Source organism: Doryrhamphus excisus, linkage group LG12, assembly GCF_037039965.1.
Source record: "Doryrhamphus excisus strain RoL-2023G ecotype Guam linkage group LG12, RoL_Dexc_Guam_v1.1, whole genome shotgun sequence".
Classification (NCBI taxonomy): domain Eukaryota; kingdom Metazoa; phylum Chordata; class Actinopteri; order Syngnathiformes; family Syngnathidae; genus Doryrhamphus; species Doryrhamphus excisus.
In genome coordinates, this window is record NC_136368.1 from 13,183,840 (window position 1) to 13,200,975 (window position 17,136).

At 41.0% G+C, this 17,136-nt stretch overlaps 1 protein-coding gene across 1 annotated transcript in view; it reads left to right on the forward strand.

The window, feature by feature from the left end:
• plcl1 (phospholipase C like 1) overlaps positions 1 to 17,136 on the forward strand; it is a 63,487-nt gene that overhangs the window by 26,103 nt on the left and 20,248 nt on the right. The window contains exons 2-4 of the mRNA XM_058081519.2: positions 15,953 to 16,027; positions 16,212 to 16,499; positions 16,562 to 16,849. Of these exons, the coding sequence (XP_057937502.2) occupies positions 15,953 to 16,027; positions 16,212 to 16,499; positions 16,562 to 16,849 (651 nt within the window). The remainder of the gene's footprint in view (positions 1 to 15,952; positions 16,028 to 16,211; positions 16,500 to 16,561; positions 16,850 to 17,136) is intronic.

Sequence of the window (17,136 nt, forward strand, 5' to 3'; positions counted from 1 at the left end):
GCATGTTTTTGGAATGTGGGAGGAAACCGGAGTACCCGGAGAAAACCCACGCATGCACAAGGAGAACATGCAAACTCTACACAGAGATGGCCGAGGGTGGAATTGGACCCTGGTCTCCTAGCTATGAGGTCTGCGCGCTAACCACTAGACCGCCGTGCCGCCCCATGTGGGATATTCTTCTCTACAAATGTGTCACTCCGTCTTTCCCGTCTCGGTGTCCCAAATTGTATTGCGGCACCAATGGAATGACATTTATCATCATCTCTTCCATGCTGTCTGCATGGGGGCCTTCTGCTCTCCTGTCTCGCTATGGCCGCCCGTTGAGTCAGGCCACCATTTAACAGCTCCTTTGACACCGCCATCCATCCAGTAGTCCACCAATCTCAAATAGTCCATAGTTATGAATGTGAGTGTGAATGGTTGTTTGTCTATATGTGCCCTGTGATTGGCTGGTGAACAGTCCAGGGTGTACCGAAAACAGCTGGGATAGGCTCCAGCATGCCTGCGACCCTTGTGAGGATAAGCGGTAGAAAATGAATGAATGTTCTCAGGACAACTGGCTTTTGTCTTTGACCTTGTGTTGTTTGTTCTTGACTGCATCCTGGCATCGTCAACAACACTGATGACCGTTTCATGTTTGTCCTTCCAAGAAAAAGGACAACAGCAAGTGACATCAACCTTCCAGTTGCGACATAAAAAAGTTTTTTAATGTAATCCTGCATTTCCAGCACAGCCTGACGCTACCGCCACTAGCCGACTTTTGAGTCGCTATTCATGCAGTCATTGGGTGACCTACATGTCAGTCAGTATGACAACAGCATGTGTAGTGCAATGTAGTGCAAAACAAGTTACATTGGAATGCATCACATAATAAAAGACTAAGATTAAGATATGCCTTTATTCGTCCCTCAGTGGGGAAATTCGTATTGCACAGCAGCAAGAGTACAGAATCAGTTAAGCAGTACAAAATACACAATATAGAAAAATAAACAACCCAAGTATTAACAAAATCAACAGTTTTTCCCAGAGTTATATACAATACAGTATGTAGATAATATGAAACCAGATGAGATATATGACCAGTCTATACACTTAGATCCTGTTAGAGAGTTAATATGAGGCATTATGGAAATACTTCACATAGAACATACAATTCGCAAACTCCACATGTCGAAAAGGAGTAGGAAGAAGCAAAGCTGCCCCCCCCATCCTACCTAATTGGACTCAATTGTAGTACATTTATTCACTTCCTCTATTCCAAATATGATCTTTGCCAATTAATACATATGAAGATAATAAGGTAATTTAACAATGTGGGAATATAATTGTCAAATAATTCTTTTAACAGTCAGTGAAAATAGATGTAAAGTTGGAATGATGGGTGAGTAGTTATATTGAACTCACAAGAATGAAGAGTAATGAGTGTTGTAGTGGTTACACCGCATGTTGTACTCAGTGAGTATTCTTCCTTGTATTTGGCAAATATCAACTACTGGTATTGTTTCTTGAAATCACTCATCTTGGTTCATTATTTATATTCCTGGTTCAATGTGTTCCATAATTTGATTTCACATTTTGAAATGTTGTGTTTTTAGTGTTGTTCTCTGCAAGTTTAATTTTGTCTGAGTTCATAGTTCTCCTCTGTTGTTGAGAAGAAATGCATGACATTTTGGATAGCAGGTTATTATTTGCTGAATGCATCATTTTCGCTGAGTGATGAATAGGACCTAAATTAAGGCCAGAGAAGGAAATACAACTACTTACAACAACATTTTATGGTAACAGTTTCATTCTTTTAGATTGACGGGAGTGTTCAAACATCCAAAGATTCACGTATGAAACTCCAGCAGTCGTCTGCTATTTTACTGACATTCCATCTTCCCTGCTACCTTTTTTCCATCGCTTTTATGTCTTGGTGAAATCTGGTCTTATGACAACGGCACTAAGGCTGCCAAGAGAAGTGAAGCTCAACAAGATAAAATAGCACTCTTGCACCTAGACCAGGGGTCTCAAACACGCGGCCCACGGGCCAAATGTGGCGTGCAGGACACTAGTTTGAGGCCCCCGCCTTGATATGAAAGTTTAATGTTAGTGCGGCCCGCGCAAGTTTGATATGGATGCTGTATGGTATCATGTACCCAGAAAAAATTATTACGTTTGATTAATGTTCATGTTAAAGGTTAAATAACTGTTAATAGTTATCCTCCCTATCCTTGTGGAAGTGGTAAGTTTTTGGCTATTTAATTTTAAAGGAAATAACTTGAAGGCTGCCATTTAGGTCGCTAGCTCTCTAGTTTGCAAGTTAGCATGTGTCTCAAGACCCTGCAGTTGCGCAATATGTTGTAAATAAAAAAAGTATAGATGTGACTATAGTCGTGTTTTGTCATGTCTCCAGGGCTCTAATAATGCTTTGTTCATTTTAATCTGGAAAAAAGAATTAGTCTACCCACCAACTATATGTGGTTTCTTAGGTTTTTATTATTTGCCGTTTTATTATTATTATTATATTTATTTATTTATTACTGATTGATTTTCTTTATTCTTGATTTGTTTATCATCTTATTTTGTGCAGAAAAATAAAAATAAGATATTTGAGAACAGTGGAATGTTTTATCAGAGCTTTTATTGTAGAAAATCGGAACCAAAGCACTGAAAAAGTTTGTATATTTTTCTGTTTTTAATAAATGCGTTTTGTTTTTTTTTCGGAAAACCTGATGCGGCCCAGCCTTGCCCAGACCCTAGCTCCAGTGGCCCCCAGGTAAATTGAGTTTGAGACCCCTGGTTTAGAGGGATGGAGCATATAATTACAAAAAATCAATTACTAAAATGGTCTGACATTTCCGTTATTGACTGGCCCTTTATTAATTGTCTGTACCAATTGCACATAGTACGGAAAGAAGAATGAATTAAGATTAAGATTTGGCATCTTCTGGAAGTTATTTGATGACCAACATATGGTCACCCTACGTTTACTAATGCAAAAAAAAAAACATGATCACTTTCTTTCATCTTTTCAAAAGGGGAATGAGCAGAAATGATTGCTTATACGTTGACCTATTGTTGTGGTGAAAACCTGAGCACACGTGTGCTCCACATGCTCATGCTCATCACCTGACATGTAATCACCTTCAGGTCAATTATTCAACGCAATCATCCTCATTGTTCATCTCCCTTCCTTACATCTCTGAAAGATTCATCAGGCTGTGAACCTTTTCTGATAAATACAGGACATGGCTGCCATCCAACAACACCTTCCTCTTCTTACCTCCTCATCTTACTTTTCTCCTTCCCACAGACACGGTACTCTGATATCAGTCCGGACATTTTTTTTTATGTCTGATTGACTGGGAAAAAAATATATACATACATGAGATAATACATAGAATCCCTTTTAGGGTAAAACTATCATAAATGCCATACAAGTGTAAACATAAGCTAAGCACTGGAAACATTGTTATTAAATATTAATTTAATTAATATATCAAGTTGTTTTTTTTTTCAGGCGGCACGGCGTTCTAGTGGTTAGCGCGCAGACCTCACAGTTAGGAGACCGGGGTTCAATTCCACCCTCGGCCATCTCTGTGTGGAGTTTGCATGTTCTCCCCGTGCATGCGTGGGTTTTCTCCGGGTACTCCGGTTTCCTCCAAAAACATGCTAGGTTAATTGGCGACTCCAAATTGTCCATAGGTATGAATGTGAGTGTGAATGGTTGTTTGTCTATATGTGCCCTGTGATTGGCTGGCGACCAGTCCAGGGTGTACCCCGCCTCTCGCCTGAAGACAGCTGGGATAGGCTCCAGCACCCCCTGCAACCCTCGTGAGGAAAAGCGATAGAAAATGAATGAATGAAGTATTTTTATTTTTTTAGGCGGCACGGCAGTCTAGTGGTTAGCGTGCAGACTTCACAGCTAGGAGACCAGGTTCCAATTCCACCCTCGGCCATCTCGGGTGTGGAGTTTGCATGTTCTCCTCGTGTATGCGTGGGTTTTTTCCGGGTACTCCGGTTTCCTCCCACATTCCAAAAACATGCTAGGTTAATTGGTGACTCCAAATTGTCCATAGGTATGAATGTGAGTGTGAATGGTTGTTTGTCTATATGTGCCCTGTGATTGGTTGGGATAGGCTCCAGCATCCCCGCAACCCTTGTGAGGACAAAAGCGGTAGAGAATGAATGAAGTATTTTTTATAAACTCTTTTATATCGAAGCAATCATTTTTATGGAGGTGGACTTTAGTGAAAAGGTTTGAGTTTCACAAACAACCAAAGATTTAAAATGGAGGATCCTCAAATGGAGGATGTGTATGAGGATGTGCAAAATGAGGCTAAAGAATAAAATAAAAAGCATAGTGAGGAGTTAATGCTTTAATGCTCACTGAACTGAATTCTCACATGACTTGATATCAATCTGAATTGTACACATTCAGGGGAGTCAAACTGCAGAGGTTGTGTGTCACATGTTTAATACACTGAAATGTAAAAACATGGAAATAATTCCCCTCAGGAGGGGTCTTATTCTTCTCGGAGCATCTTCGCTGCTCTTCTGTCATTTTTTCATCTGTCTCCTCTCTTGCTTACTCCCTCCTTTTCACTCTCCATTCCAGCTTTAATCATCCCCGCCTAACGCACCCCCCCACCCCACCCCCCGCCCTGCTCACTCTACTCATGTACACAGTGGATGGATATCAGTGGAGTCAGAGGAGCTTTAAGCTGTTACGTAACAAATGTCCTCTTCACTTGGAATTGTGTCATCTCTCGGGATAAGGGCCCCTCCGGTGGCCACGGTCCAAAAAAAGACCCTACCCCTCCTGAGAGCCCCCCCCCCAGCCTCTGGAGAGAATAGTAATGTTTGGATGGTGGGATGGAAGATCAGTAGATGAAGGAAGGACGGAAAGGGCAAAAAGGATGAGAGACAAGAACAAGAGACTTAATCAACAGGGACAGAGGGTGAAGGGGGGGGCGGCAGTCAGGATTCAAGAGAAGAGGGAGGGAGGGGGTAAGGAGAGAAAAGCGAGTTTGATGAAGATAAATGGGGGGGACATGCAGGAGAGCTGCTGTCCTGTCCTTTGATGTCATACTACTTTGAATTAATGTGTGGACATCACTTCTGGACACCACATGTCTCTACACAGTGTTGATCTTGTTTGACTACCATTGTCTTTAGTGTAGGGCGGCATGGCAGTCGAGTGGTTAGCGCGCACGTCTGTTACGTAACAGACCAGGGTTCAATTCCACCCTCGGCCATCTCTGTGTGGAGTTTGCATGTTCTCCCCGTGCAGAGAAGGACAACCATCTCTGCAGCAATCCACCAATCAGGCCTGTATGGTAGAGTGGCCAGACGAAAGCCACTCCTTAGTAAAAGGAACATGGCAGCCCGTCTGGAATTTGCCAAAAAGCACCTGAATGACTCTCAGACCATGAGAAACAAAATTCTCTGGTCTGATGAGACAAAGATTGAACTCTTTGGTGTGAATGCCAGGCGCCATGTTTGGAGGAAACCAGGCACTGCTCATCACCAGGCCAATACCATCCCTACAGTGAAGCATGGTGGTGGCAGCATCATGCTGTGGGGATGTTTTTCAGCAGCAGGAACTGGCAGACTAGTCAGGATAGAAGGAAAATGAATGCAGCAATATATAGAGATATCCTGGATGAAAACCTGCTCCAGAGCGCTCTTGACCTCAGTAGACTGGTCATGTACCTTGACCATATAGACAGTAGACATTAGCACACAGCCAAGATCTCAAAAGATTGGCTTCAGAACCACTCCGTGAATGTCCTGGAGTGGCCCAGCCAGAGTCCAGACTTGAATCCGATCGAACATCTCTGGAGAGATCTGAAAATGGCTGTGCACAGACGTCTCCCATCCAACCTGATGGAGCTTGAGACTTATTGCAAAGAAGAATGGGCAAAACTGCCTAAAGATAGGTGTGCTAAACTTGTGGGATCATATTCAAAAAGACTTGAGGCTGTAATTGCTGCCAAAGGTGGATCAACAAAGTATTAAGCAAAGGCTGTGAATACTTATGTAAATGTGATTTTTTTGTTTTCTATTTTTAATAAATTCAAAACATGTCAAAAAAACTTTTTTCACATTGTCATAATGGAGTATTTTGTGTAGAATTTTGAGGTAAGAGATTAATTTAATACAGTTTGGAATGAGGCTGTAACATGACAAAATGTAGAAAAAGTGAAGCGCTGTGAATACTTTCCGGATGCACTGTATGGACAGTTTGGAGTCACTAGCATGTTTTTGGAAACCGGAGTACCCGGAGAAAACCATGCATGCACGGGGAGAACATGCAAACTCCACACAGAGATGGTCGAGGGTGGAATTGAACCCTGATCTCCTAGCTGTGAGGTCTGCGCGCTAACCATTCAACCGTTGTGCCACCGGAAATTAAATTAGTAGATTGTAATATATTGTGAAATATTTTTTTCATTCTACTTTTCTTAAAAGTAATCAAAGTAAATCTCTTGTTGTCTTCGTCTCATTCTCGTAGGCTCAATCATTGTTTTGAACTGACTGTCTTGTGACATCCCTAGTATTCATATTTGAATCTCAGGGGCAAAAAAAAAAAAAGCAACAAAAAAGTGTGACAATTTCACAGCCGTCTATGACAATGCATCATCTTAAAGGATGAAAAGCATGGACGGTTCAGCAGCAGAAAAAAAGAGTAGAGGTACTGTTAAAATAAATGGACAGTGGACAAAGGGTCATTGTTGTGTGCATGGATCCCAGCTGGCTCTTCACTCAGGATGAATTGGGTCCACATGACTCACACACTCACACAGTATTCTCGAAAATTCTTGACCAGTGGACAAAAATAAACAGTGGTCAGGATAGATTTTTATTGAGGCGTTTTACTAGGAACACTTGAATACACATTTTCATTGCGTCAATCAGAAAAGCCATTAAGCATTATATTATTTTTTTTAATATATTATTTTTTATTTTTATATTTTTTGTAATAAAGATCTGCCTTAGAGTGCCACCTACTACAGGATGCTACAATGCTAATTACAGAATATTTCTGTTTTATTTGCTATACTACCACCACTCCACAAACAGTACACATGATTGCCCTTTTCTTTTTCATAATGTTGTTATTGTGTCTTTTTCAGCAATTACTTTCTTCAGGCTTCTGATTGGCTAAAATTGCCTTACGTAAGACGTTATTGTTGCTTTGGCCTGCACTCACTTAACAGCCTGCGAATGCATTTTCAAAAGATTGTCTTTAACCATGCATTTTCTTGCATGTACTTTTCTACTTTAGCATTAAAATTTCATGTAACCATCAAGCCAAAACTGGCACGGTCACACAACATTAAGCCACCCCCACTCGCTCAAATACAAGTGTATGCGGTATGTTTTATTTACACTGTATGTGTCAATAAAATCCAGTAAAGCGAAATAACATTTTGCCTTGAAGAGATAATTACAATTTCATACATTTAATAAAAAGCGACTATAGCAGAGTTCTTGCATTTAGTCACGATAACCTTCAACAGTTATTCAACCCAAGTGAACTGAACGAGGCGGTGGAATGTTCATGTGAAAATCCATTCACCGCTGTGACAAAACACACACACGCACACGCACACACAAGACAACACACTCCACCTTCAATGTTTCCATTCAGTGTGCCGTTATTTAACATTGTGCATAAACCACGCACTCACGACACCTGGCAGTTGCGTAATTCCGCTCCCAATCGGATCCCATGATCTGATGCCATGAATCCGGCTAATGATCCACGGGCACGCTGGTGGCAGATTAACTCAATAGATTACTGCAACAGGCGGCCGCAGCCTTGTCGGCGCTAATCCAAAGTGCTAATGTGTATGACACTGTGGTGCTGAGAACAAGTGGATGTCAGTAATGACATTAATAAAATAGCTTGTAGCTTGGCTGGTTGCAGTGCATTCATGGCTAAAGTTATCAAATTAATATAATATCCATCCACTTTCTATGCCGCTTATCCTCACTAGGGGCACGGGTATGCTGGAGCCTATCCCAGCTGTCTTCGGGCGAGAGGCAGGGTACACCCTGGACTGGTCGCCAGCCAATCACAGGGCACATATAGACAAACAACCATTCACACTCACATTCATACCTATGGACAATATGGAGTCGCCAATTAACCTAGCATGTTTTTGGAATGTGGGAGGAAACCGGAGTACCCGGAGAAAACCCACGCACGCATGGGGAGAACATGCAAACTCCACACAGAGATGGCCGAGGGTGGAATTGAACTCAGGTCTCCTTTCTAAAGTTGTAACCATTTCTAAAATTGTGGGACTCCAGCAAACCATAGTGAGAGCCATTTATCCACAAGTGGTCAAAAAATGGAACAGTGGTGAAAATTTGGTACACATCTTCCGGGGACTGACAAGTACTTGTGTGTAAAATTTGGGTTTGATTCTCCTCTTGGGCATTTCTGTGTGTAGTTTGCACGTTTTCCCCCGTGCATGCGTGGGTTTTCTCCGGGTACTCCGGTTTCCTCCCACATTCCAAAAACATGCTAGGTTAATTGGTGACTCCAAATTGTCCATAGGTATGAATGTGAGTGTGAATGGTTGTTTGTCTATATGTGCCCTGTGATTGGCTGGTGACCAGTCCAGGGTGTACCCTGCCTCTCGCCCGAAGACAGCTGGGATAGGCTCCAGCACCCTCGCGACCCTTGTGAGGAAAACCGGTAGAAAATGAATGAATGAATGAATATTTACAGCCACCCCCCTTCTGACGGCACGTTTTCCGAATATTCTGAGGACCACCCATCCCACTTTTCCATCTTTTTCTGTTGTTCCATTCACTTATGTGTTCTCCAATATGACCAATATGTCTCAATGGCCTTTGCTACCTCATGGCTGACCATCCTGCTTCTGACACTATTTGTTATACATTATGTCAACTTTTCCGTTTCACATCTTCACAACCATCCTGTCTCACACTATTTGCCAGGGAATTCTGAGGAGACTGCACCCATCCCATATCGTCATCTTTTCTGTCTCACATCTTATAACAACTCCAATCCCGTCATGAGTGCCTCACCCATCTCTGACGTGAACTATCCCAAAGGCCCCTCTTGTCGTATGACTGATTATACCGCTACTGACACCATTTGACAAAAAAATACCCTAAATCGGATTTAAACCTCTTGACCTCTTCTCAAATACTGGGGTGAACCCTGTGGAGGTGGCGCGGTGACATGTTTGAATTTTTCGTACTCAACATGCAATTTGACATGTGAATACGCTTGTAAGCTTCACTGCCCTCCATTTTTTTCCTTTCACTTTCGAGTTCAGATAAATACATACATATCATCAGTTTCTCAATAGTATTTCAAATTGGTGGAATGCGAAAAAAAATATGTCTGTCCCGCAGTCGGGCATGACAGAAAATAGTTGAGAACCACTGTCTTAATGTGACTTTTCCTGATTCCCCTTCAGCCTTTGCTCCACTTCCCTCGTCTCCATCTGCTCTCAGACTTTTCCTGCAGGCAGCGATCAAATCACAGCCGAAGAATCCAAACAAGCTGGAGAGAGAGAAGGGGGCGGTGCTTAAAGGCAACCGGGGGATTATAACTCATAGATGCCCTCTTCGACCAAAACCTCAGTGTTGTATTAAAGGCTTTGCAAGGATATACTCATAGTTTCCTGGATGGCATCGTGCGCGTGGATGTCAATGTAAAAATATGCGAGACACACACACACACACATACACACTGGATTAGCAGCCTCCAACCACAACACCCAATGTTCCTAAACGTCCGAGGCCCTCAGCATCATCGGCAGCCAGTCCGGTCACACTCAGTCCACCTAAATACTCGCTGACCTGTTTTCGCTAAGCGCGTTTGTCCGGCCCCGTCTGGACAACTTGATGAAAAGACGATTTTTTTTTTGTTGGGATCCTAACAAGAACAAAGACAAAACACCAGGATTTTAGAAATCCAGTTCATGCAGCAATCGGCTGTGGTGGTGACGCAGATAAATGACCTCGCAAAAGCAAAGCGCCATCAGCACCCGTTGTCTCCGAGGAAGGTCTGGCACAAACTTTCCAGCTCGATAGTCGTCTTGAGTTTTATTTACATCGGCAAGTTGCCGCTTGTTGCTGCAAGGCCACCAATCAATAACAGCAGGAAAGGAATGCTTTCAACCAGCAGCATGCTCACTCCTGCTGAATGCTAAGCAACATTATAATATCATCTTTCATCAGAAAAAATACATTTGTTTGAACCTTTTTCTGTAATTTCGGTATCAGCAGTAGAATATAGGTACGTTTCCAACAACAAAATGCACGTTTTCATGGCTTAAAACTGCTTGAAAATTGACATCTCTTAGTGTGCAGTTTTTGTCATCACTTCTTTTTGCCTCTTGCACGAAAAAATATAAAATATGTATAAATATGTCTTTGGTATTGAATGAGTTCATATGCAAAAATTACATTTTCCTTTCAATTTCTTCCTTTTTCTTTAAATATGATTGAATCATATATGGTTTTCTTCCAATATGTTGATTATTGTATAATGGCTGTCTTGCAGTATTATTTTTGGCATTCATGCAATATTAATATATATATTAATATATATATAATATGTATATATTAATATAATATTATATTGCTGATTTTTGGCACTTTGTATTGAGTTGTGGACTCCTATAGAGCAGCTACACAGGATAACCCGCACAGAAAGCTTTCTAGATCTTCAGGAATCTGCACCTCTTCATTCATGCAGTGTTTCCATGGACTTCCTGCTTCTGTATGAAATTATCTGGTTTTAATTTACTCCACCCCCGCCCGGCCCTCTTCTAGGTATGCCACTCCGCTGTGATTGGTCACACTCACAAGCGCTCCAGAGGACTTCCGGATACTTTGGTCTGTGTTTACTAATGGCAGGCAATATAAGGAAGTCTGGATCACATTAATGTCCGTAGAACTTTCAAAACGTCTTTCAGGGCTCACTTCTAAATGCACAAACCTTTTAATTAACGTTTAATACAACATTGTAACAACATGTATAAGTCTGAGATTTTTCAGCTTAATTGTTAATCTTTAAAAAAAACAATAACTTCATCATTTTAAATTCAACTCCTTTAGTGGGTAAACATACAGTATATAAACAAGAAAGTGCAAAAAACATCTTTTTGTGTGCGTTTGGTTATATCCAAGTTAGTTACAGTACTTTTTAAGCACCTTTGAGAAGTGGAGTAAAATAAAGTAATTATATGTTTTACTTCAGTGGAAGATATATACAGCATACTTCACAGTGTGGTGTTACTTGAGTCGTGTTAGCGTCTTAAAAAGGACAAGATTGTTGCCCAGCACAAGGTGATCCTTGACATGTTGCCTCTATGAAAAGATGGCGTTCTGCCTGCCCTGACGGATGATTCGTCGTCAGACTCAAAAGTCAGGAAGTCAGAAAAGGCAAGCGGCACATTCTCCCTGCGTGTTTACTTTTAGAGCCTTTTATCTGCCCTCGCCATCACTTCATCATCCCTGTTCATGTACCGCGGATGTGCTTGGGTGTTGTTTTACTGTGAGTTATGCATGTATGCCTGCGTACAGGAAGTATGCTTTTTGTCACATTTATGTCTCAGGACATTGTAGAAACAAGTGGAATTGAACTATTTATTCACAAGTATTGGGACATGTTGAGAAAACTTGGTACTGTAGGCATTTTTTTTGTCCCCCATTTTTGAGGTCAGAGGTCATTTGTACTGTGGCAACACCCTTGTTCATTTTTATTTATATTTACATGTTATGCATTTAGTGATCTAGGTTTATTATTTGTTGTTTAGTTTTCACAACTGTAATCAAGAGGTTGCGATAACTTGCAGTGAGTCACTTTTTTTGGCCCACTGCAGAATTGTTGTCATTCAGCCACAATGGAGGCTTTTTGAACCACCTTTTAAAGGTCCTACCACAGGATCTCAATAGGATTCCGGTCACTCCAAGGTCTTCATTTGGTTTTTCTTCAGCCATTCAGTTGCAGGGTTGCTGGTGTGTTTTGGATGATTTTCTTACTGCAGAACCCAAGTTGGTTTCAACTTCAGGTCACAAACAGATGGTAGACAGTAGAATTAACGGTGTCATTTATTACAGCAAGTCTTCTAAGTCCTGAAGCAGCAAAACAGCCCCAGGCCATCACACTACCACCACCATATTTTACTGTTGGTATGATGTTCTTTTTCTCAAATGTGGTATTACTTTTGCAGTAGATGTAATGGGACACACACCTTCCGCCAGAGTATTTTTCCAAAGGTCTTGGAGATCATCAAGATGTTTTCTGGCAAAACTTTATGTTCTTTTGTTCATCAGTGATTTCATCTTGGAACTCTGTCATGCAGGCCGTTTTTGCCCAGTGTCTTTCTAATGGTGGAGTCATGAAAACTGACCTTAACTGAGGCAAGTGAGACTTGCAGTTCTTCTTGATGTTGTTGTGGGGTCTTTTGTGACCTCTTGGACGCGTCATTGCTGTGCATTTGGGGTAATTTTGGTTGGCTGGCCACTGCTGAGACAAACCACCTCGGTTCCATGTTTTTGCCATTTGTGGATAATGGTTCTCACTGTGTTTCATTGGCGTTCCAAAGCTTTTGAAATGGCTTAATTATCCTTTCCAGATAGATCTCAATTACATTGTAAAGGTGGGGCCGGTTGGGTTGTCACTGACTTATATTTAAATTTGATGATCTGGAACATTCAAGTGTGACAAACATGCGAGAAAAAACAGAACTCATGTGGAGTACACTTTTTCACACCACTGTATATATTTTATATGATATTATTTGTAATATTAAAAAAAATGCAAATTGTCATGACTAATTGTGATACTTTACCTCACTATTTGGGAACTGATGGCATAGAATATAGTCTTAACAAAAAGGGAAGCTCACCAAGAGCTGACAAAACTACAAATAGGCTAATGAAATAACTAGGCTGTGTTGACGCACTGTGGAAGGTGGAGGACAAGGTGAAGTGACTTAAAGAGAAAAAAATAATTACAGATGTGAGGAAAATGCTCACAGGAATGCAGCGGGGTGCATAGAGCGTAAATCCAGGAAGAGAATCTAATCCAAACATTTCACAACATGAAATGACATGCAACGACCCGACCACTTATCTGAAGCGATAGCTGAACTCACCAGTAAATAAGACGCTAAATAAAGATGCAGAAAATATCTTTATTATACTTGTCAATATCATGTTATATTATTTCAGGGAATACTATAGTATATCCTGATACATTTAGCAAAAAATTGCATAGTAATGTATTTACAAATACATACGTATTTAGCTACATTATTTCTGTCATTATCTATTAGCGGGGCCAATGGTCGTTGTGGCGGGAGTTCCTTGGTGACATCTCATCACCGTATCGCTGATGAAGGTTATGGTGGCGTTGACATTTTTTTGCCCAGCAGAGATGGAGCTGCCAGTCAGAGTTTGGGTAGAAGCTGATTGGAAGTGGCAAGGACCGTCCATGTGAGCACTGCATCGTAATATTATCGTAATATTCTGGTGATGCAACTTGAGAGTTGCATTTTATTTATTTATATTTCTAATGGATCCCGTTTTTTGCAGGTGTACCTACTATTTGGTCCAGTATGTTATGTTATGTCCGTGTTTTGTGATTTTACAGACTTGTTTTGTGAGCAAACTGTTAAATCAGTTTGGGATTTTCTGTGCCAAGTCATTATTATTCTAATTTTATTCTGCTGCTCATTTCGTGATGTGCCTCTTTGGGAATTCAAATTAATTCCGTCATTAAGCTATCCCAGATGTGCCTGATTTTCAAAAATGATTCCACAGTACTGGCAATACTAGTCATTTAATGCCATGCGTCATCAAACCTGGTGCCGCCATGCGTGTTATACTTAAAAGGTCAGGAATAAAGATCCTGGCCTGCTTTTTTTGTTCTCACAAAAACACAAAGCTGTAAGGGGGGGGGGGGCTTTCTTTGAGCCACCTAAATTAGGATGACAAGAAGATGGAGAGTAAAACAAATGAGTCTAAATATAGAAAAGGGGATTACCAAGTGAGTGAAAGCCAACCTACGTTTTGTCAATCGTCGTCACTCGCCACATATCAGCTTTGTCTTTATCATCTTTATTAATAGATGACAAAAAAACACACCCTTATAGCACTTCCTGCCTGGTGCGTGTAACAACCAGGCAGTGATACAAGCACAGGCGCTCCTCTAAAAATATGTGACCTGTCTATTTTTGATGGTTGCCATGTCAGTCTGTGCAAGGGCAGGAAGTGCAACCAATTACGCTGGAGCATCCAGGATCCTTGTTGTATGTCATTTGTTTGCATTTTGAATTAGTTCCTGTCATAGAATATTTTCATTGTCAGAGCATAGAAGACCTGTTTATGACCTTCTTAAGATAGGTTTTCACATTATTAGAGATATCTAGACAAGAACTAACACCTATAGTGACCTTTACATTTGTATCTAAGCAGTAAATAAACAGTTTAAGGCACAAGCAATACTCATGCTTGTGTGTGTTAGTATAAATGTCTTCTCAAGGGGAACAGAGTACTGGGTGGACAGGAAGTGACATTGGGGGTTCAGAGTTGAATTTTAGCCTGCAATTGCAATTAAAATTATTCTCGGGAGCTTGTTGACGGATTCATCACAAATTAATTATTGTCTCTCAGAAATTTGAACATGCATCAGATTACAATTGAATGCATCACATAATCAGTTCACAGTTCCACATATCCAAAAGGAGTAGGAAGAAGCAAAGCTTATTAAATTCTACCCCTCCATCTGGTACTTCTACAATCAGTAACTGTTACATTTGTTCACTTCCTGCTTTCCTAATATGGTTTAAGTTTTTTTTTTGTCACATACCGAAGTAGGAGGTGATATGACCATCCAATGACATAATGGGTACCATAGTAAGTGTCAATATAGTGATATGTACATATAGCACATCATGACTGGTTCAAGACTCTTCATCCTTGTATTTAGCAAACATCAACTGCTTGTATTGTTTTTTGAATTGGCTCATCGTTGTGCATTGTTTGATTTCCTTACTCAATCCATCCCATAGTTTGATTCCACATACTGAAATGCTATGGCTTTTTAACGTAGTCCTAGCATATATATGTGTTTCAAATATTTAGTTCTTTCCTGAGATCATATTTCTCCTCTCTTGTAGAAAAGTATTGGATGACATTTTTAGGTAATTGGTTATTTTTTAGCCTTATGCATTATTTTAGCTGTTTGAAGATGAACTATATCAGCAAGTTTAAGTATTTGTGATTTTAGAAATAAGGCATTAGTATGTTCTCTGTAGGCGGCATTATGAATTATCCTTACTGACCTTTTTTGCAGTACATTTAGCGGGTGAAGATTGCTTTTATAGTTATTACCCCATATTTCCACACAATAAGTAAGATATGGTAGAACCAGAGAGCAATAATGAGTGTGGAGTGATTTCTGATTGAGAACAAATTTTGCTTTGTTCAATATTGAAATATTTCTGGCCACCTTATGTTGTATATTTGTAATATTTGCTTTCCAGCTCATATATTGTGATCCCCAGAAAATTATTTTCCTTCACCCTTTCAGTGTCTACACCATCTATTTGTATTTGCTGGTGCGTGTCCTTTCTGCTGTTACCACAGGACTGAGTCATTGTTGTCAAAGTCTTGTCGAATTGCAAGTCTTTGATGATATTGTGAAGTCAATTCTAAAATTATAAAAATAACTGAACAAACAGTTTGGTTGTAATTATTAATTTTAAAAGCGATTAATCTTTTGGTGATTGTGTGTCTAGTTCCTCCTCTGTGGTACTACTACTACTGGTGCTACAACTACCTCAACGAAAATACTGATCATTTTTGGGGGATAACTTTTGACGATGGAAGCATAACACTAGCATTATGTGCTGTAACTCTAAATGTCACAAGTGTAAAAAATAATATTTATATTTTCCCCCAGGATCCTTCAGTGCAGAAGGTAGGCGGCGGCAGAAAGAAGACGGTGTCATTCAGCAGCATGCCCTCAGAGAAGAAGGTACTTTTTTGTATCTCAAAAGTCATTATATATAAAAAGTTCATTTTTTTAGTGCATGAGAAAGTGGAATAAGATAAGTGGATAGGCTCCCAGCGTCCCCGCAACCGCAGTGAGGTTAAAATGACATATAAGATGGATGGATGTTGTAGACTCTGAATGAATTGCTGTGGTCCTTTCCTGGCAGGTGAGCAGCGCAGCCGACTGCTTGACCTTTATGCAGGGCGGTTGTGAACTGAAGAAGGTACGTCCCAACTCCAGAGTCTACTGTCGTTTCTACACGCTGGAAGCCGACCTGAGCTGCTTACGCTGGGAGCCCTCCAAGAAGGACGGGGAGAAGGCTCGGCTGGATGTCTGCAACATTCGAGAGGTCAGAACAGGGAAGAGCACAGAGACCTTCCTCCATAATGGACCCCTCTCTGAGCACCTGGCTGAGGAGGCGGCCTTCTCCATCATACATGGCGACGACTACCAGGTAAGAATCTTAACTGTTTTAGATGTTTCTTCCATTTTAACCTAATACTTTCATCCTCACAGTCCTTAGACTTGGTGGCGCTGTCAGCCGACGTGGCTAATATCTGGGTGACAGGCCTCCGCTACCTGCTAGCGCACCCCTCGGTCATTGGAGGGGCGGGCGGAGGTGTCGGAGGAGGCTTTGGGCTGGGTGAAGGAGGAACCATGGAGGGCAGTCTGGGCAGCAAGCTGAGGAGTGAGTGGCTGGCGGCCGAGTTTGCACGGGTGGACGAGGACGGCTATGGCATTGTGTCGGAGGACATGGCAGTGGCTACCATCTGTAAGCTGTGTCCAGGCATCAAGGAAGCCAAGGTGCTTATATTTTATTGTTTTTATCAATAGAGCAGGGGTCTCAAACTCAATTTACCTGGGGGCCACTGGAGCTACGGTCTGGGCAAGGCTGGGCCCAAAAAAACAAAACGCATTTATTAAAAACAGAAAAATATCCACTGTTCTCAAATATCTTAATTTTTATTTTTCTGCACAAAAATAAGATGAAAAATAGATGAACAAATCAAGACTAAAGAAAATCAATTAATCAGTAATAAATAAATATTTTTTGGAATGTGGGAGGAAACCGGAGTACCCGGAGAAAACCC